General features: G+C 37.6%; 1 protein-coding gene across 5 annotated transcripts; it reads right to left on the minus strand.

Annotated features, from left to right (window-relative positions):
* Positions 1-657: 657 nt before the first annotated feature.
* LOC125205418 (LRR receptor-like serine/threonine-protein kinase EFR) lies at positions 658-14,435 on the minus strand. 5 transcript variants are annotated; one of them, XM_048104335.1, is made up of 14 exons: positions 14,307-14,435; positions 13,735-13,852; positions 10,326-10,466; positions 9,721-9,933; positions 9,389-9,607; positions 7,486-7,698; positions 7,121-7,339; positions 6,332-6,694; positions 5,485-5,697; positions 5,130-5,348; positions 4,613-4,684; positions 3,931-4,074; positions 1,353-3,179; positions 658-1,247 (listed from the first exon to the last, which is right to left on the minus strand). In XM_048104335.1, the coding sequence occupies exons 2-14, from the start codon at positions 13,739-13,741 to the stop codon at positions 856-858; spliced, it is 4,242 nt and encodes a 1,413-aa protein (XP_047960292.1). In that variant the 5' UTR covers positions 13,742-13,852; positions 14,307-14,435; the 3' UTR covers positions 658-855. The 5 variants fall into 5 exon arrangements, with proteins under 5 accessions (XP_047960292.1, XP_047960291.1, XP_047960289.1 ...); XM_048104334.1 differs by having other exon boundaries at positions 10,326-10,499; XM_048104332.1 differs by having other exon boundaries at positions 10,326-10,544.
* Between the last annotated feature and the right edge of the window lie 6,335 nt (positions 14,436-20,770).

A 20,770-nucleotide genomic window follows, 5' to 3' on the forward strand; every position in this document is an offset into this window, starting at 1 on the left:
GAAAATTTGACCAGATCGTGTCTTTTGTTGTTTGATACGAATATGAAAAATTATTTCTTTGCTATTTCGCGATAAAATACCAAAGTTATAATATATTAATGTTTGTAAGCAGCAAGCTTACAAACATCGGTAAAGAGGGGCCATTTGCTTAGGATGATTAGTTTATAATGATAATTAATATTCACTTTGTCTCCTTAAAATGACTCATTTCCTTTTTGGAATATTTCGATTGAAGTGACACATTTCTTAAAAAAATAGGAACATCACTTTTCCTAATTTATTCTCTTTATATTCACATAACACCACGTAAAATTCAACCACCATTTCCTTAGGATGATTAGTTTACAATGATCGTATAATATTCACTTTATCCCCTTAAAATGACTCGTTTTCTTTTTTGGAATGTTTCGATTGAAGTGACACATTTCTTAAAATAGGAACAATCACTTTTCCTAATTTATTCTCTTTATATTCAACACATTGAAGAACACCGCATAAAATTCAACCAAACAAGAAATGCTCCACTTTAAGTGGAATAGAAAAATATGACAAGATTGCTGTTCAAGAAATGTACTCCATTCATATATATTGAACACCTTTCTCCACTCAAAATACAATTTATTAAACATATAGACTCACTTTAATAACTCAAAGTAGTTGAAAACTGTACAAATATATAGTGCAGTAGAGGTTTGCACATCCCAACAAAGGATTGCAACTCCTCACTCAAACCACTAATAAGCTCTGCAATTCACTGTACAATAACAGTATCCAACCTAAACTTCTCTACGTAGTCTTTACACAATATGAGTTCGCTATAGACAAATTAAGAGTGCACACACTATGTTACAAGCATCATAACCCATTATTGTGAATACTAATAGAAAAAACATATGGTGGACTATGCCTCTTTGTTACCATTGTTGCAAAGATCCTCTGGAGAGTAGTCACTGCTTCAATCATGTTTATTCTTTCACGAGGTGCAGTGGCTAAACATTTCATAGCTAGCTCAAAAATTAACAACACACATTGCTCCTTTGCACAGAAAAGTTGATCTTCACTAGATAGCAAAGTGGGTGCAAGAGGAACTGATTTTTCTTGCAGTGCTTCACTTACCCACTCTTTCAACCTCATTTCCCCATCAAACATACCATCTGTTGGCTTCTTCCCTGTAAACATCTCGAGCAACATTATCCCGAAACTGTACACATCTCCATGTGTGGACACTTTCCCTTCCATTCCCAACTCTAACCGCACAACATGCATCATGAGTATCATATTAAACATTGATATTTCAAAAAGAAAAAAACGATAATATAATTGAAGATGGAAAGTTTAGCACTATGCATCACCTGGTGCTGCATAACCGATGGTTGCCAATGTTCGTGTTTGGACGACAACTTCTCCATCATCAAAAAGCTTCCCAATGCCAAAATCACCAAGATGAGCGACCATGTCTTGATCGAGCAAAACATTGCTTGGCTTTACATCACGATGGACAACTGGGAATGTATGACCATGGTGAAGATATTCCAAGGCTGCCGCAACGTCAATTGCTATCTTCAGTCTCTGTATAAGACCTAGACAATGCACATTGGAATATAACCATTTATCCAAGCTCCCATTTGGCATGTATGTGAGAACCAGAGCTCTAAAGTCTGGGCTACTGCAACATCCAATAACTCGAACTATGTTTCTGTGTCGAATGCTCCCAAGTATCTCAGTTTCAGTATCAAAGCTCCTTTCAGCACCTTGTAATTGCAAGTTGAAAACTTTTACTGCAACTTTCAACCCATCAGAAAGCGTTGCTTCAAATACCAAACCAAAACTTCCTCTTCCAAGAAGGTTGCTCTCACTAAAACAACTTGTTCCATGCTCTAGCTCTATGTAAGAAACTCTTCTATATCCAGTCATCGGCGCAATGTCACTGGGCATTGGTGATTTCTTCGGTTTAAATTTCTTTATAAACACGAGGATGACAATCACCACAGTCACAGCTAATAGCACTGAAGGTACTATAAATTTCATCAAGCTTCTTGATCTATGATGATTTTCTGTGCAGAGTGGAACTTTAAATCTTATTGGACCACAAAGGGCAAGGTTGTTGGAAAAAGACTTATCATTCAAGTTACCAAAAAAGCCCTTGTCTGGAATTTCCCCAACCAATTTGTTGTTGGAAACATTGAAATACTGAAGAAAATGAAGGTCTTCTAATGACTTGGGTATAGATCCGGAAAGGTTATTGTAAGACAAATCCAATGTTATCAAATTTCTAACATTTCCCAAGGATTGGGGAATAGATCCCACTAACAAATTTTTTGATAAGGAGAGATATTCCAATGACTGGCAACCATCAATTGAGATAGGGATAACACCTGAAAATTGATTAAAAGATAAGTCTAGATTGTCAATTGACTTTAAATGTCCAAGTTGAGATGACAATTGACCGCTCAAATAATTTGAGGTCAAGCTAAAAGCCAAGAGGTCTGTAAGATTCCAAAAGTTGGAAGGGATGGTGGAATTCAACTGGTTGTAGCCTAAGTAGATCACTCTCAAGGATTTGACTTCACCCAAACATTCTGGTATTGAACCAATAAACAAGTTTTGATTAAGGTACAAGTCCCCCAAATTATTCATTTGACAAATGTCATCAGGGATAGACCCTCCCAACTTATTACCAAAAAGATACATTCTTTGGAGCTTCTTCAAATTCCCAATTGATGGTGGAATGGGTCCACGCAATTGATTCCCTCCAAGATTTAAAGACAGCAAACTACTTAAATTTCCAACTTGAGAAGGAATGACACCAAAGATGTTGTTGTTTCCTACCGACAATTCTTGAAGAGAAGAGGATAAATTACCAATTGAAGCAGGTAGGATACCATTCAGTGAATTTTCTAATGTTTCCAAGTACTTCAAATCTCGACAATTAGTTAACGAAGAGAGAAATGTCTCTTGAGCTCCACTCAAATGATTTCCCCCGAGAAATATACCTTGTAGGTGTTTCAAATTTCCAAAGTCTGGAATAAAGCCAGTGAAGAAGTTGTTTCCCATGTCCAACCTGGTAAGTTTGGAAGCATTGTTGATAGAGCTTGGAATTGGACCATCGAGTTTGTTGTGAGCCAAATAAAGAAATTCGAGATTGGGAAGTGAGGTCCCCATATTGGAAGGAAGAGTACCTGAAAACTCATTCAATGAAAGATTCTTCAAGACTGAATATGGAAAACTTAACAATGCTGTTATGTTCTCCTTAGTTTCACATAAAAAAGAATACTTATCTCATAAGAAAATGATTGAAGAACATATTGGCCAAAACAAAGTCATAAATTAGCTTCTGTGTATAATTTATTAATCTGTTAAGGCCATCAAAGTATACGTTGAACTTTCTTTACACAATATGATGTTATAGAGTAAAGGTCAATTTTGGTCCTAAACATATGACCAAAATACGAATTTGGTCCAAAACATTCACTTTTTGAAAAACAGGTCCATAAAAATGAAATTCTTGTTGAAGTGGTCCTTGTTTGACGGTTCCGTCAAAAAACTAACGGTCATGCCGCTGTGCAATTACCGATGACAGTTAGTTTTTTGACGGAACCGTAAAAAAAAGGACTACTTTGTCGACATTTTCATTTGTTATGGACCTGTTTTTCAAAAAATGAATGTTTTGGACTAAATTCGTATTTTGGTCATATGTTTAGGACCAAAATTGATCTTTTCTCAATCTTATATAACGATAAAAATGATCATATACCTACTAAATCATCAGTATACCTTCTAGTTTACATCATACTTTTATAAAGTCGCAAAATTATCTTCATCAGTTGAATTTAATTGTAAGAAACAAATCATAATTTAAACTACACACAAAACTATGAAAGCTTAGTGAGCATATAGAGCATCTATGTTTTCAGGAAAGTTGATAATTACCAGATAAGCTGTTGTAGCTCAGTTCCAGTTCTGTCAAAGAAGAAATGTTGAAAACGGAAGCTGGGATATTTCCAGTTAGAGAGGTATTTATAAGGTCCAATACCTCTAGTTGTGTAAGCTTCCCAATTTCTGCTGGAATTCCTCCTGAAATCGTGTTATTTAATGTATCGGCGAAATTCTACCATTGATCATCACAAGAATTATATGCAATTTCTGATACGAGGAAAGCTGTAAATTATTCTCCAAAATAAATACTGCTATAAAATCACACTCACTCCGTACACAATTAACTCTCCTAACTTTTCTTTTTCGTCCATCCACGATTATCTGTCTCTTTTTACTTTTAACTACTTTTGGTAATGGACCCCACGTTTCACTCACATTTTATTTTAAAACTACTTTTGATGTTTTTTCCATGTATGAGTACTGTACCACAAATTAGACAAAGTAGAAGAAACAAAGTGCTAAATAGTTTTGTTTCTCATGGAAGATATTTTGTGAACGAAGGGAGTGTATCGGATATTTCAAATTATAAAAGTACCTTCTAAGTTGTTATGAAACAGATATAATTCCTCTAACTTAGGAAGATCGTGAAAAGTTGGGATATTTCCAGGCAAACTATTGTTAGAAAGGTCCATGAATTTCAATGAAGATATGTTGAACACTGAAGATGGAATATTACCGGTCAGAGAGGAGTCTTGGATACTTAACTTCTCTAACTGTGAAAGATTCCCTATTTCTTCAGGGATTATTCCTGCATTTTCGGAAGTAGAAAGATATCATTAGAGGATGCCTTTTAACACAACAATCTGTATATGAGCTTAGCATGTGTTTGATACAGCAACGTGGTATAATTAGATAATCATATATTTCTTCAAAACCATCTTTAGATCCTAGCTGGTAACAAAATGACTTTCTCAACACATTTTTTAAAAAGAATAACCCTACCCCCTCGGTCCCAGAATAGGAGTCCATAGTTGACTCCTATGGGTTTTAAGAAAAAGTAAAGACATATGATAGACAAAGTTAATGAAATATGAGCCTCATTTTTGTAAAGTAGAAGAGATCATAAAGTAGAGAATTGAGGAGCGTTTAAACTAAGAGAGAATACAGTAAGAAAGATTAAAGGTATTGCATTTTACTAAAACAAGGAAATGACTCACTTATAATGGGACAGCCAAAGAGATGTGTATATATACCTTGAAAATCATTCAAGCCCATATACAACTCCCTAAGATTGCTCAATTTTCCGATTTCAAATGGGATGTTACCATTGAAATGGTTTCCTGATAATGCCAAGTACTCAAGAAGTGTGCATTTCCATATATTCGGCGGAATCTGGCCTTCAAGTTGATTCCCGTAGAGAGAAAGTATCTTGATGTTGGGCATATTGCTGCATATATCACTTGGGAACAAATCTGATAGTTCATTATTAATCCCAATATCAGTATTATACCTCAAAGTAGACATGTCAAAAAAACCAATGGTTATTAAGCTGCTTCTTTAATGGTGATTTTTGACATAGAAGATATTTGAAATTAGAGACAGACATACCTTGTAAGTTGTTATTAAAAAGATATAACCCCTCTAACATAGGCAGATTGAGAGAAGTTGGCATATTTCCAGACAGACTGTTATTAGATAGGTCCAGGAATTTCAACGACGATATGTTGAACACTGAAGATGGAATGTTTCCGGTCAGAGAGGAGGCTGGGATACTTAACCTCTCTAACTGTGAAAGATTCCCTATTTCTTCAGGGATTATTCCTACATTTTTACAAGTAGAAAGATAACATGAGAGGATGCCTTTTAATACAACAGTTTGGATATTAGCTTAGTATGTGTTTGATACATAAACCTGGTTTAATTAGATAATCATTTATTTTTTCAAAACCATATTTTAAATCATAATAGCTGGTAACAAAACGAATTTCTCAACACACGTGTAAAAAAGAACTACTCTCTCCGTCCCGGAATATGAGTCCATAGTTGACATAGCATGAGTTTTAAGAAATGTATAGTAAAATGGTGGAAATAGTTAGTGGATTACGAGCCTCACCTGTATATATAGTAAAAGTTAAAGTGTGAGAGTATTAAGTTAGTGGAATGTGAGACCTACTTCCATTTATAGTAAAAGTGAAAGTGGTGGACTCTTATTATGAGACAGACCAAAATGGAAAAAATACTCTTATTGTGGGACGGAGGGAATGTATATTTTGATAATGACCATTCCTCCATTATTATTATTATCTCTCATTCATGCAAGTGTCTCTCCATGTTAACATAGTACAAAGAGTTGCAAGTCTTATGTGCAAGTTGAAATGATTTTTTATAGCAATGATATATAATATAGAAATCACATATATGTAGCTAATTAAAAAGAGATGCATATGCATAATACCTCTGAAATCATTAACGCCCAGGTACAACTCTCTAAGCATACTCAAACGTCCAATTTCACTTGGGATTTTTCCATTGAAATGATTAACAGATAATGCCAGCTGCTGAAGGTGTCTGCATTCCCATATGTTTGGTGGAATTTCACCAGAAAGTTGGTTGCCCGAAAGATCAAGTGCTTCGATATTTGGGATACTATCACACATATCACTTGGGATATTTCCAGACAAACTGTTGTTAGAGAAGCCCATGGATTTCAATGAAGATATGTTCAACACTGAAGATGGAAATATTCCTGTCAGAGTGGAGTCTGGGATACTTAACTTCTCTAACCGTGAAAGATTCCCTATTTCTGCAGGGATGATTCCTGCATGTTTGGTAGTAGAAAGATATCATGAGAGGGTGGCTTTTTATCACAACAGTTCAGTTAAGCCTTCATTGATGCTTTACACATCTTAAATTGATAAGAATTACTGCAATAATTGAATAAGCATATTTTTCCAAATTTCAAAAGTTGCGATGGACAAGAGGTGTATCATATATGTTCTTTATTTTATTACTCCCTCTGTCCCACTATAAGTGAGTCAAATCTTTTGGGTACGGGATTTAAAAACAATGATGTTTAGTAAGTTAAGTGAAGAGAGAATCAAGTACAAGGGATCATAAAGTACAGAATTGAGGAGAGCTTAAAGAAAGGGAGAATAAAGTAAGAAAGATTAGTAGTGTAGCTTTTTACTAAAACAAGGAAATAACTCACTTATAATTGGACGACCAAAGAGATGTATATAAATACCTTGAAAATCGTTGAAGCCCAAATACAACTCCCTAAGCATGCTCAATTTTCCGATTTCAAATGGGATGTTACCACTGAAATGGTTGCCTGATAATGCCAAGACCTCAAGATGTGTGCATTTCCATATATTTGGCGGAATCTGGCCTTCAAGTTGATTCCCGTAGAGATAAAGTATCTTGATGTTGGGCATATTGCTACATATATCCCTTGGGAACAAATCTGATAGTTCATTATCACTCCCAATATCAGTATTATACCTCAAAGTAGACATCATCTCGAAAAAACCAATGGTTATTAAGCTGTTTCTTTAATACTTAATAGTGATTTTTGACATAGAAGATATTTGAAATTAGAGACATAGATACCTTGTAAGTTGTTATTATAAAGATATAACCCCTCTAACATAGGCAGATTGAGAGAAGTTGGCATATTTCCAGACAGACTGTTATTAGATAGGTCCAGGATTTTCAACGATGATATGCTGAACACTGAAGATGGAATGTTTCCGGTCAGAGAAGAGGCTGGGATACTTAACCTCTCTAACCGTGAAAGATTCCCTATTTCTTCAGGGATGATTCCTGCATTTTCAGAAACAGGAAGATATCATGAGAGGATGCTTCACTGTCAACCATGATAGGGTTCCTTTTGACACAACAGTTTGGATAAGCTTTCATTAAAACTTTACATACCCCTAAAAATAACTGCTATGATTGAATAAGCATATTTTTCAAAATTTGAAGTTGCATTGATTGAGAGTTGTAATCATCCACATGATAAACTTATAACTTATAGTTCTATATAATATTACTTTTTCAGTTCCACTATAAGTGAGTCATTTCTTTTGGGCACAAGATTTAAGAAAATGATGTTTAGTTAGTTAAGTTAAGAGAGAATAAAGTAGAGAACTGAGGAGCATAAAGTAAGAAATACTAAAGGTGTTGATTTTACTAAAAAAGAAACGACTCACATAATAAGATTGAGAGAGTATATATTATCCTTAACTGATAAGAAAAAGGAGGGATCTGTATATAAGCGTTGGAGTGCAACCTTATCTCATATCGGTAAACAAAAAGAGTTGAAAATAATATTTAAATATTTTCTAAACATTATTACTATGAAGTTTTTTGGGGAGTGACTAAAAACCAAAACTGTAAGAGGTTATTGTGGCGCATCTCACAACTAGGTTTGCTAGTTAGAAAATAAAAGGAAAAAAAAATCCTTACACATGGAAGATAGCAGAGTAAATATATTGGGGCACTCTGTATTATTTATAAAGAAGATAAATAATGATTAATCAATTATCTTGTGATGGCTTGCACCCTTGAATATATTTCTAATTAGAGAGAGGCTTCTAAAATTGTGTTATTTGTGTACCATCAGAGCAACAAAATTATACAATGATCAGAAGCGGCGGATCGAAGTGGAATTTACACTTCCACCAAAAATTTATCGAAAAAATATTTTGAAAATTTCCAACTATATCAGGTATATTTCGCCAATTTCTAGTTTTGCATACCCGACTTTATGATCGCATGTAAATTACCAAAACTATTGATTTGTTATCAATTTGAAACCAATTAAGATTTCATGACAATATCTGCAGTGTTGTTAGGTGAGTATTTAGATTTTATAATAAAAAAATATATTATATATATAATTAAATTTATATTTCACATTAGATATTACTCCCTCTGTCTAAAAAAAATAGACAAGATTGTGAATGACACGGGTTTTAATGTATTATTGGTAAAGTAAGAGAGAGATAGGAAAAGTAAGAGAGAGGGAGGGAAAATGTTGTGAAATAAGTGTTAGTGGATTGTGGGTTCCACATTTAGAATGATGTGTAGGGTTCGTATTAGTTGAAAACTTTCCTTTTTGAACTTTAGTCTATTTTTTTGGACGGACCGAAATGGCAAAACTTGTCTATTTTTCGTGGACGGAGGGAGTATATATATAAATTTACAAAATATATTTAATATATAATTATAATTATATTTTAGCCATATTTTTGAAATACAGCGTAATTAACAGTACATACCGAATTTCGACATATCACAGTTTACGAAAATTTATATCGTTACCTTACCTAAATCTTTTGGTAAGGTATTATACCGTACCGAAAATCACAGTAGACTAAAAATTTAGTATTTTCAGTATTTTTTTTCAGTACGATAGGATTGATATTTCAGTTTTTCCCCACCCCTATATCAATGTACAAGTTTCAATGTAAAATCAGATTTGAAAATAAAAAGGGATGCATATATATACCTCGAAAATCGTTGAAGCCCATATACAACTCCCTAAGCATGCTTAATTTTCCGATTTCAAATGGGAAGTTGCCACTAAAATTGTTGAAGGATAGTGCCAACCTTTCAAGATGTGTGCATTTCCATATATTTGGTGGAATCTGGCCTTCAAGTTGATTTCCGCTGAGAAAAAGTATTTTGATGTTGGGCATGTTGATGCATATATCACTTGGGAGCCAATCTGATAGTTTGTTATCACCCCATAGTAGACATGTCCAAAAAACCAAGTGTTATTAAGCTGTTGCTTTAATGGTTTAATTTTGCCATAGAGGATATTTGAAATTATGGACATACCTTGTAAGTTGTTATGAAGCAGATATAATTCCTCCAACTTAGGTAGAATGTGAAAAGTTGGGATATTTCCAGACAAACTGTTGTTAGAGAGGTCCATGTATTTCAAGGAAGATATGTTGAACACTGAAGATGGAATATTTTCAGTCAGAGAGGAGGATGAGATGCTTAACACCTCTAACTGTGAAAGATTTCCTATTTCTTCAGGGATTTTTCCTGCATTTTTACAAGTAGAAATATATCATGAGAGGATGTCTTTTAACACTATAGTTAAGATATGAGCATAGCATGTGTTTGATACCATCTTTTAAATCATTTATTTATTGAAAAACCAGATTTAATTAGATAATCATTTATTTCTTGAAAACCATCTTTTAAATCATACTAGATGGTAACAAAATGACTACCTCAACGTGTGTAAAGAAGAACTAAATATTTTGACCTTCCACCATTATTGTTATCTCTCATTCATGCAAATGTCTCTCCGTGGTAACTGAGCAGAAAGAGTTGCATGTCTCATGTGCAAGTTGAAATGATTTTTTATAGCATCAATATACAATATAGAAATCACATATTTGTAGCTAATTAAAAGGAGATGCATCATATACCTCTGAAATCGTTGTAGCCGAGCCACAACTCTCTAAGCACACTCAAACTTCCAATTTCACTTGGGATTTTTCCATTGAAATGATTGATGGATAATTCCAGCAGCACAAGCTCTCTACATTTCCATATGTTCGGTGGAATTTCTCCAGAAAGTTGGTTGGCCAAAATGTCAAGTGCTTTGATATTTGGAAGAGTATCGCACATATCACTAGGTAGCCAACCTGATAGACTATTATTTCTAATACTAATTTCTCTAAGGGAAGACACATTAAAAATGACATGTGGTATGGACCCACTCAACTGGTTATAGTTCAAGTTTATTATTTGTAACATCTGGAGCTTGGAATTGTTAAACAAAGTCGCAGGAATTGTACCTAAGAAATTGTTGTTGTACAAATAGAGTTTTTTCAGTTGAGGTAAACTGCCCAACCATGTTGGTATTCCTCCAGTGAATGAATTCATTCCCATATTCATCACCTTCAAACGACGCAGTTTAGAGAGCTCAAAGGGTAAGATCCCCGTGAAACTATTGGAACTGATGTCCAAATATCTGAGAAACGTTAGGTTTCCGAGGTGTGGAGCAACAAATCCAGCAAAATCGTATCGAGAGAGATTGAGAGCAGTGACACGGCTGTGTTTGAGGCCGCACGACACACCAATCCAATTACAAACTGATGTATTTTGGGACCAATTGTGGCTCAAAATAGCATAAGGGTCGGAAGTGATGGAGTTTTTGAAGGAAACGAGTGCATTTTTATCTGTGATTGAATCCAAGGAGAGGGCAAAGCCATTTAATAACAAGATTGAAAGAAGAAAGGAAAAGATAGAAGTCTCCATTACTAATTTGCTACTGTACTTATTTTCAATTGGGTTGCTCTCTTTATGTAGACACAAATTGGTGCAAAATGAATATACTTGGCTATAACCTCACAACTCACAAGACTTGGTCAAAAAGTAGACGATGCAATTAATTTGCAAGCGATGTTGGTTGTCGTCGCGACCTCAAATTCTTCTTACCACATTTTTTCGACAAGAATTATGCGAATGATACTTTGTGTGTCATTGTCTGTAGCTAGGAAATAAACTAAAGGAAACAAGTTCCACGCTATCAAGATGTCTATATGTATTGTATTACGTGATCAACTGGGCAAAAGATGTGATCGTCTTTGTCAACTCAGCTTGTCACATTTCTATTTTAGTTTCAAATATTAATGCAACAAAAAAATAAAAGAACTGTATATATGTATTGTATTACGTGATCAACTGGGCAAAAGATGTGATCGTCTTCATCAACTCAGCTTGTCACATTTCTATTTTAGTTTCAAATATTAATGCAACAAAAAAAATAAAAGAACTGTATATATATACATGTGGTGTCCATTAAATGTACAAAATGGAAGATAAATACATTGATGTATTCACTCTAAATTTATTCGGACTTTCTTCTATGAAATAATCCATTCGTCCCACTTAAAGTGACTATTTTTATTTTTTGGGACATCTCATTCAAACCAATGACAGAGCCAATGTATAGTGAGAAGGGGCAAATTCCCCCCTCAATTTAAATGACACATTGATAGCCCTATCTATTTGACATATTTCCTAAAATGGAAACATTATCTTCTCTACTTTATTCTTTATCCAAACAACTCAAAAAAACAATTGCATAAAAATTTGTGCCAATTATAAATGCTGAACTTAGAATGAGAAGGATGGAGCATTATTTTAATAAAGTATTTAGTAAGCATTAAATTGATCCCTATTGATCCCTATATTTAAAAATATAAAATGTAATTGCTCCCCTTAGAAGATATAAGGGGTCAGAGCCCTAGAAAATATAAACATGAAATTTTTTTTTGCCTCCCTTTAGAGAACAGAACATAGAAAAAATAAACCATTGAGAGCAGTTGAAAAACAAAAATTATAGCTTCTCTAGGCCAAGAATTTGTAAGTCGGCCCCGTCCCTGATTCAAACTGAAACGTTACTTAAAATAAAAAATAACTACCTGTACTTCATTTTTTCTCCACCTAACTCCCATAAAATAACACTATATAAACTCTCGTGTTTAACAAGAAATGCTTCACTTTAAGTGGGACAAAGGTAGTATATATATTTGTCCAAATATACATGCCGAATATATTACCACTAAGTAATGTGGCATTGTGGCTGGTCTTTCCACTTTCGGCTGTCCATGTTCGTCACCATAATAATAATTTCCTTTCTACCTTAAAAAAGTATTTTATCATTTTATGATAACTATCATGAACACTAATCGTGTTTAGTCAGATTATTGCTTGCTGATACTATTAAATGTGTATTTCGAATGATCTCAGCAAAATATCTTATTGTTTCTGGAGTAAGAGATATTTAATTACTAAATGGTTGTTAGCCACACATTTTCTACAACATGACTGCGTAAAAGTACAAAATTTCTATTGACAACTATGCGAAGGAGACTAGTGTATCACTTTCTGACTGTCCCTAAAACATGACTGTCAAGAAGTCTATGTATTGTATTACGTGATCAACGGGGCGAACGACGCAGGTCACCATCATCAAACTTCTAATTTTGTTTTTAAAGCATGCAAACAAATCTATCAAATGAACTTCTCAAAAACAAAGTCATAAGGACACCAGAGTTCCAGCAGCTTCATCAACGGCACAAGCCCAGCCCACTACATCAGCCCATGAAGAACCCTCGACATCCACAAGCCCAACAAAGACCCACAGCTCGCCCAACTCACCTCCACCGTGCCAAGCCCACCCCAACTCAAAGTAGGCCGACCAGCACCGATATGGGCTCCAAACCATTGCAACCATCCAACACGAGAGATTTCAGTGTTTGAGATTAAATTGGAAGTCTTTCAGTATCTGAGATCCAATTCGCACCTCTTTCAGAATATGGGAACACGGCACGCGAACTTTTCATTTTAGAAGATTTTTGTACTTTTCTACTCTTTTATCTTCTTTTCTTATTCTTCCCCCTCACAGAATACGTGAATTGACCAAACTGCCCTTTGCCTTATTTTTCCTTATATCTTCGCGAGACATATCGAGAGGATCGATCCACTTCTAAAACGAGTTCACAGTTAATTCTTCATTCCTCATTGGTTCTTGCTACCTAATGTAACACTCCTTTGATATCTTCTAACTCCATTTTTAGCTCAACTTATCCATTATTTATGTTTTAAACTAATTCAAACAAATCAGCCAAATATTAGAACTACTCCATTATTGCTCTAATGACAGTCTAGAAATAATACTCTCAAGAGAAACTTGCATTTGATCACTTCAATATGATAAATCTTAAACACACCATCAGATAAATCTTCAAATAATTAAAAAAAAAGATAGAAAAGAAGTTCACATGTTACAAGCAACCTCATAACAATGATAGAAAAAATACTCACTGTCCATCTCCTCTGAAGATCAAGCCCAAAGGGAATGAGGCTGCTTCCATATTGCCAAGGAAATCCAGCACAGCTACACAGTCCCTTTCCGCATCTGGAGTGTTGTTAAAAAACGATCCTATAAATCCACGAATGTTTCAGCTCACAAATCCATATAATAGACCAGCTCAAGAACTAATTTTAGAAATTCAAGGAAAATGACTAATTAAGCTATTGCATTTTCTATGGAGGTAAACTAGCAACTAAGTTACACATCTAGAAATAAAAATATAATACAAATACAAATTAATGTAAATATAAGACTTTAAAAATCACATTGCATAGGCCTTCGCAGCAGAAAACTGATGAACAACAAAATTTCAACTCACATAATTTTTTTTCAAAAAAGTGCAAAATCATTGAAACAGAACATTCTCATCATCAATTCTGCCAAAATCAACGAATATACACAAATGAAAAGATCCAGGTAACAGTAATTGACACAAAAGAAAGGAAATTCCTAAATTCGAAATGCCTCAAATTAAACAATCAATCAACGGTAAAAGAGTCTGTGCGAGTGTGTACAACAGCACCTTTCGATGGCGCTCGAGGAAATCGTTCCACGCCGTCGACGAGCTGAGCACGTCGGAATTCTCCATCGCCGATCGACGGCTGCGATTAAACCTGGTTGGGTTATTTTGAGTAATCACATGGAAATTGTGGGCCGGCCCTGCTCTGATTTTATTGGGCATTTATGGAAACGAATTGATTTTCGGGCCAGATAGTGGGTCAAATCTGGGCCCAACTCAATTCATTATTTATAGTTCGATTCCGCGTAGTAACGACTCTTGCAATATATATTACCCGTTCCATAAAATTAGAGATTTTAGAAATGACACGGAAATTAAAAAAAATTGTCAATTGTGTGAAAGATGGAATAGCATTGTTCGTTGTCGAGTCCACCTTATTACAGTAAAAAAATTTAAAAATAAAAGTGAACTAATTGTAAAATAGACTTTTTTCTTGAGATGAAGGGAGTATTTTTTTAAAATACTCATTCCGTCTTATCATCATTACTTGAGTTGTTTCTTTTTGACCAATTTTCTATCGAACTGATTTAAATTTAAATCAGATATACTGCTAGGTCAGTTAAATGTATCTCATAGCCGGCCACCCGCTCTAATACCTTAATAGGACTCCTAAATAGAATGCAAAAAACAAAAAGGATGCAAGAATCATTAATACTACTCCTAGCATATTGTATTATGCTCTATAATGTTCACTTAATTGTTTATAGGCTCCAATTCTAGGTGTACATTGAAGGCTCCGATTCCTCGCCCACAATTGACAATTCCATACTATTTCCACCCTCCATAAAAATAGTCTCGCTTGTGAATTTTAATAAGAAATTTGGTAAAGTAAGAGAAAAGATAAAAAGTAGATAAAGTAAGAGAGATTAAGAAAAAGCAGGTAAAGTATAGGAGAGAGAAGAAAAAATAGATAAAGTGTGAGAGAGAAACTTTCTATTTTTTGAAATAAGACTAATTTTTTATTGATATCTAAAAATGACAAAATGTGACTATTTTTTATGGACGAAGTGAGTACTATATAAGTCATAACAGAGCTGATTCACTTGGATTTTACATGGTTTTAGAGAGTAGTTTTACTTGGTTTTGATCATATATTGTGTACTTTGAGACATGGTTATAGCTACTTCTCTATTATTTCGGTATTTGGACCATTTTGTGAAGAATGTGTAGAAAAATGTACAAAACATATGGATGTGCAGCTGCTCAGTGTTCGAGACAGCTTTTCTAGAGATTTTCAAGTCCGATTCGCATGTAATGCATACCATTCTCTTCGTCTTCGAAAGAGCTTCGCGTGGATATCTTAAACGTCTCAATCGGAGTTCGGTAGAAGAAGTTATGGCCATTTTACCAAGACTGAGCGGAGCAGTGACATAGCTGGCGACCCGCCAGGTTCGCATGCAAACGAACCTGGCGACCCGCCAGCAAAAGACGAGAAAAATGCCGTAAGCAGCTGGCGACTCGCCAGCTTCGACGCACACCCAACCGGGCGACCCGCCAGCTTCGTTCAACAGTTTATTTCGGGCCCAAAGTCAACCCTAGGTATATATATGCCTAGGAAACGCCTCCAAACAGAACTTACACGCCTTCAACCCCAAAAATACTACTTTTTCACCTAGGAAGAAGAGAAGAACGAGCAGAGGATGAGTATTCATCGCAAGATTGAAAACGAGACCTCCAATCTGCCCAATCCAATTCTAGGAGTTTCTACTTTTAGTTTTATTCTTGTTCAAACCATATTTTTGAATATTTCTTTGAATATTTCTTTGACTTTTGTGATGAACATGAGTAGCTAAATCCTTCATAGAGTTCTATGGGGGAGATACAATGATTCTTATGTTTAATTGATTTCCTTTTTCTATGCCTTGGCTCATGTGGTTATTTTGATTTCTTCTGTGCTTATACATTTATTTAACTGATCACCTTATAAATGCATGTGGGTTTTACTACAAGAACTGAGAAGTGAGTAGTTTAATTTGAAAGAGAAGAAATTGACGTCTTCGCCAATATAGTCGAGAGATTTGAGCCTTTGAATGAAGCTAAGTATCTTAGGAGCTATTAGGAGTTGTTGCCTTAGTTCTAGGAAGGAGACTTCGCTTCTAGGTAGCAATCTACAAATTATATGCTTTGAGAAATAATATAGTTTTACCTTAGTGATAGCTTAATAACCCTTGAGACCCTTTGTTGGCATATTTAGGAAGTTAGTTGAGCATAGGATAGTTGTTATCGATCCCGTAGGATTCTACCCTTCTCATCCTTGATCTACATCCGTTTTCTCTTATTTGTTTTTAGTTCTCTATTTGTTTTTAATTGTTTTTACCTTGCTTTTAAGTAGATTCAGAAAACCAAAATTCCGATTCATCTAGATAGTAGTTGAGGTTGGTTCGTGGTAATTAGGTTGACACTCATTGTCTCTGTGGATACGATACTCTTTGCTTACTATTTGCTACATTAGCCCCGTACACTTGCGGGTATACTTGTGTTAAAAATAAGTTGAGTCAAGTTTTTTGCGCCGTTGCCGGGGACAATTTTGTGTTACTATAGCCTAATATCGTGATAAATATTAAGATTACTAATTTAGATTTTACTTGCTTTATTTTTCTTCTTTTTGAGTTATTCTCACTTTTTTGTTTTTCTTTTTAGGTTGTATGCTCACTCGCTCTAAAAGGCAACCATTAGAGTTATTCGATCCTGAGATCGAAGCATCCAACCGAAGGAGAAACGCTCAGAGAAGGCTCAACCAAAGGCGATCACTTTCGCCTCTTAAGAGAGAACCGCCTACTCCTGTTGCAATAACAATGGCGGACAACGAAGAGAACAATGCACCACATCCAGATCCGGTAGTCCAACAACTCCAATTACAACTTGCAGATGTGGTGAAACAGCTGAAAGAAAAAGAGGAACAACAAGCCACAGTGCCAGTGCAAAACATGTACGCTTACAGAGAGGTAGAGAACCCACCAATTGGCAACGATGGGATCGATGCCAATCATTTTGAGCTCAAGCCAGGATTGCTTAATATGGATGAGGCTAATGCTTTTGTGGGGAAGGCCAATGAAGATCCCAACAAGCATTGAAGAGCGTGATCAGTGTGTTTGCTTTGTCTCTTCCTAGTGCTTGTAAAATTATCAAGCCTCCTAGATCCAGCGAATCGACTAGATCACAGGGTCTAGGAACTCGCGGAACTGGAGAATCTCGGTCGTTGGATACACAAAACACTCCTTCAAAACCCTCAACCACGAATACTAAAATTTAGCACAGGGAAGTAGGGATCGATCCCACAGAGAGAGATGCGTAATAAATATGCATAGAGATCTGGAAACTATTTTTGGTTTGGCTGCTGCCACGCATTTTTGGGTTGAGGAAATTAAACTAAGTTTGGAATTGAACTCTGCTATGCTAACAGCTAGATCTAGGCAGAAATGAATATTGCATGAAAACTAAGACTAGACAATCACTGGATCTAAAGACTCGTAACTAATTTACCTAGACCAGGGAATTTAAAATGCAAGCGGGACCCAAAACTGAAAAGGCAGATACGGACGAAAAGAAAAGCTGCAGAATAACTAACTAAAGCATCAACTGAAAAAAATAAATAAATGACTTCATCTTCTCCGACGGACTCATGGCCTTTTATTTCCCCCAAATTGTTGGTTTCCCTCGATAAACTCTTTCCCTTCCCCGGGGATTTTTAGGACCAACTCTCTTTATGTCATCGCCATCCCCTTTGGAACGTGGGTTTGAAAATTTTTCCCTCCCCCCAAACTCCCCCTCTTCTAAACTTCACCCGGCTTATGCCCCCCTTAATTTCCGGACTTCGCCCGGGCCCCCATCCCCCTTAATTATACCCCCGGTTTTACTTTACGGACTTCGTCCCCCCAATCCCCCAGTTATCATTTATTTTATTTCTCCCCAAAATTCTTCTCCCCCCCATTCGGTGGCCCCCCGGTTACATATGTTAGCTCGAAGTTATTACGGGCTTATAACTCGTTTTTAAAAGTAGGGTTTCCCGGGCGGTAAAAAAAGGGCGTTCTCATCGTTCTCCTTAAACGGTTATTTCGGCTTGTTAAAGAAAAAAAGGTTTTAAGTTGGAATCCCCTATTTTCAATTACTCTCACTAAGGGAACCCCGCCATATTATATTCACCGGTTCATGGGGCCTCGAGCAACTCCCCCTAAGACTCCTATATCAAAATTGCTTTGGGCTTTCCCCCCCCCCCCGCCCATCCAAGCTTGCCCTAAAGGTGTCGTGAAGGGGAAATAAAAAAGATAAATAAAAAAAACAAAAAAAACCCTTCTCACCCTTGGGCCGAGCATCGGGCTAAGGGGGGAAAAAGATAAAACCCGAGAATAAACAAAAAAACCCTTTCCCACTTAGGCCGGGAGCATCGGGCTAAGGGGGGAAAAAAAAGGCGAAGGGGAAACCCAGAAAACAAAACGAAAAGGGAAAAAAAAAAAAAAGTAAATGTTATTTGGGAATGAGGGGGGAATTCCCCCAGGTTTTTGGCCCCCCTGGGGAAACAATGTGAAAGGTGGGTTCCCGGGGGGTCTTTCACCTTCTTTTTTCTTTGGGGACCCCGGCTCTTCCTCTTTCTGTCTGGGTGGGTCCAAAACTTCATCACTTGGGGCTTTGATTTGGGGGGGGGTGGAACTTGCTTGAACGTCGGGGTGGTCTTGGCGGGTGACGCGGGGGGGCCCCCTTTTTTTTGGATGGGCCCCGGCCTCCGCGGGGGATTTAGCCGTGCGGGCCCAAGGGGGGCGTTTTGCACCCCACTTCAACATCCTCATAGAGAGCCCCTCCCCTCCGCCACTCGTTCACTTTGTTTGGCGCTTTCAGGGCCCCAAATTCCCCACATTGCCCCTCAAGACCCCCCCCTTTCCTCCGTTTCCCCGTTCAATTTTTTCCCCATCCCCCCGGGGGTTTCCCTTTTCCCATCCCCTTTTTCCCCCAAAAATTGCACCCTTTTTCCTCCTTCCGGACTTCCTTGGTGCTCCTCAATCTTTTCCCGGGCATGGTCTCCTCGGCTTCCGGGGGCTCTGGTCCCCTTATCCCCCCAATGAGTAGAAAAGGGTCTCGGCGCCTCAGTGCATGTGACCCTTGTTGAAAAAATAATCAACCGAAAACCTCAGGGGGGCGCACATAACTATCAAAAGGCGGTTTTGGGGATTTTTCCTTTTCAATATTCCGGTTTGGGGGTAGGGGCCGAGAAGGTGGCATGTTACTATGGCGCGCGGGGTTGCTTGTCATTTGATAAACGGCCAGGCTGTGATATCAGGGGGGCCCTTTTTTGCCCTTTTCCCTTCCCTGTGAAGTATAGATCGGTGGTAGTAAGAGCGGCATTTTTGTTATCAAATTGTAGCTTATGAAGGTCGGCCCAAACGAAGGATGCGGTTTTTGATGTGGGATGCCTTGGGGAAAAAGCTGGATTTGGGGCGGGTCCCCGGGCCCTTGGGGGGGGTGATCGGGAAATGCCGTTTTCCTTTTAAAACCCGGCGTGTTCTTGGGTGCCCCATCATCCCTCATTCCATTCTCCTTCATCGTTTTCCCGTGTGAACAATCCCATTCGCGGTGACCCTCCCCCGGGTGCTCATCTCATACTCTTCGTTGAAAAGCCCGGGAAAGTTATGGAGTCGGGGTCCCGGGTCGGTAGTATTTTTCAAACGGGAAAGTGGAAAAAACTCCCTTGCTAGATCCATTGGTACCCCTTTTTTGGGTGTCAGTAGCCACTCGAATCCTATCGAAGAGATGCGGGGGGGAACTCCTTGTCCCGCGATCATCTTAAACTCCCCCGAGCTATCTTCCCGGTTTGGTCATCTTTAGGACCCCACCTTTCCCTTTTCAGGTTTTTGATCGTCGGTTTTCATCGCTTCCGGTAGTTTCTTCGGGAAACCCCGGGCTTTGGACGTCCCAGCGGAGTACTCCTTCGGCTTCTTCGGTTTATGTCGGATTCGAAGGGGGGGGCTCGTCTTTTCCCGGGTTTAGGGGCGTCGGCCCGAGGAAAAAGGGGATCCTCCCTCCTTGACGGGGACTTTCCTAGACCGTGTAGACATAGTCGCCGTGCCCCTTTTCCTTTTTTTCCCCCCCCTTTCTCTCTCGGGCGGCGCTCTTTCCCCTTCCCTCCCGCCCCGGGGGGCTCATTTTTTTCCCTTTTTATCGACTAAGTCGTCTACCTCTCAAATTTGGCCTCCGGCCCGTCTCCTTTTGTCCTCCTATCCTCTCGGGGTTCGTCTGCATCCCGTGGGGGCCCCGGGTCCCCAATCCCTTCATTCCTGCGTCCCCCGTCCTCGGTACTTGGGTTCAGGGCTGGGTCGCCCAAAATTTTCCCCCTCGGTTAAAAGGGGGCCCCCCCGACATGCCGGGGTTGTTCCCCTTCCATTTGGGGGTTGAGACTCGGGTTTGCGGACTAGCCATAGCAAAGGTTCCTCCCTCCATTCGTTATCACCCCCATTTAGGGTTTGTCACCCCCTGTC

The sequence above is a fragment of the Salvia hispanica genome, chromosome 2, assembly GCF_023119035.1.
Source record: "Salvia hispanica cultivar TCC Black 2014 chromosome 2, UniMelb_Shisp_WGS_1.0, whole genome shotgun sequence".
Classification (NCBI taxonomy): domain Eukaryota; kingdom Viridiplantae; phylum Streptophyta; class Magnoliopsida; order Lamiales; family Lamiaceae; genus Salvia; species Salvia hispanica.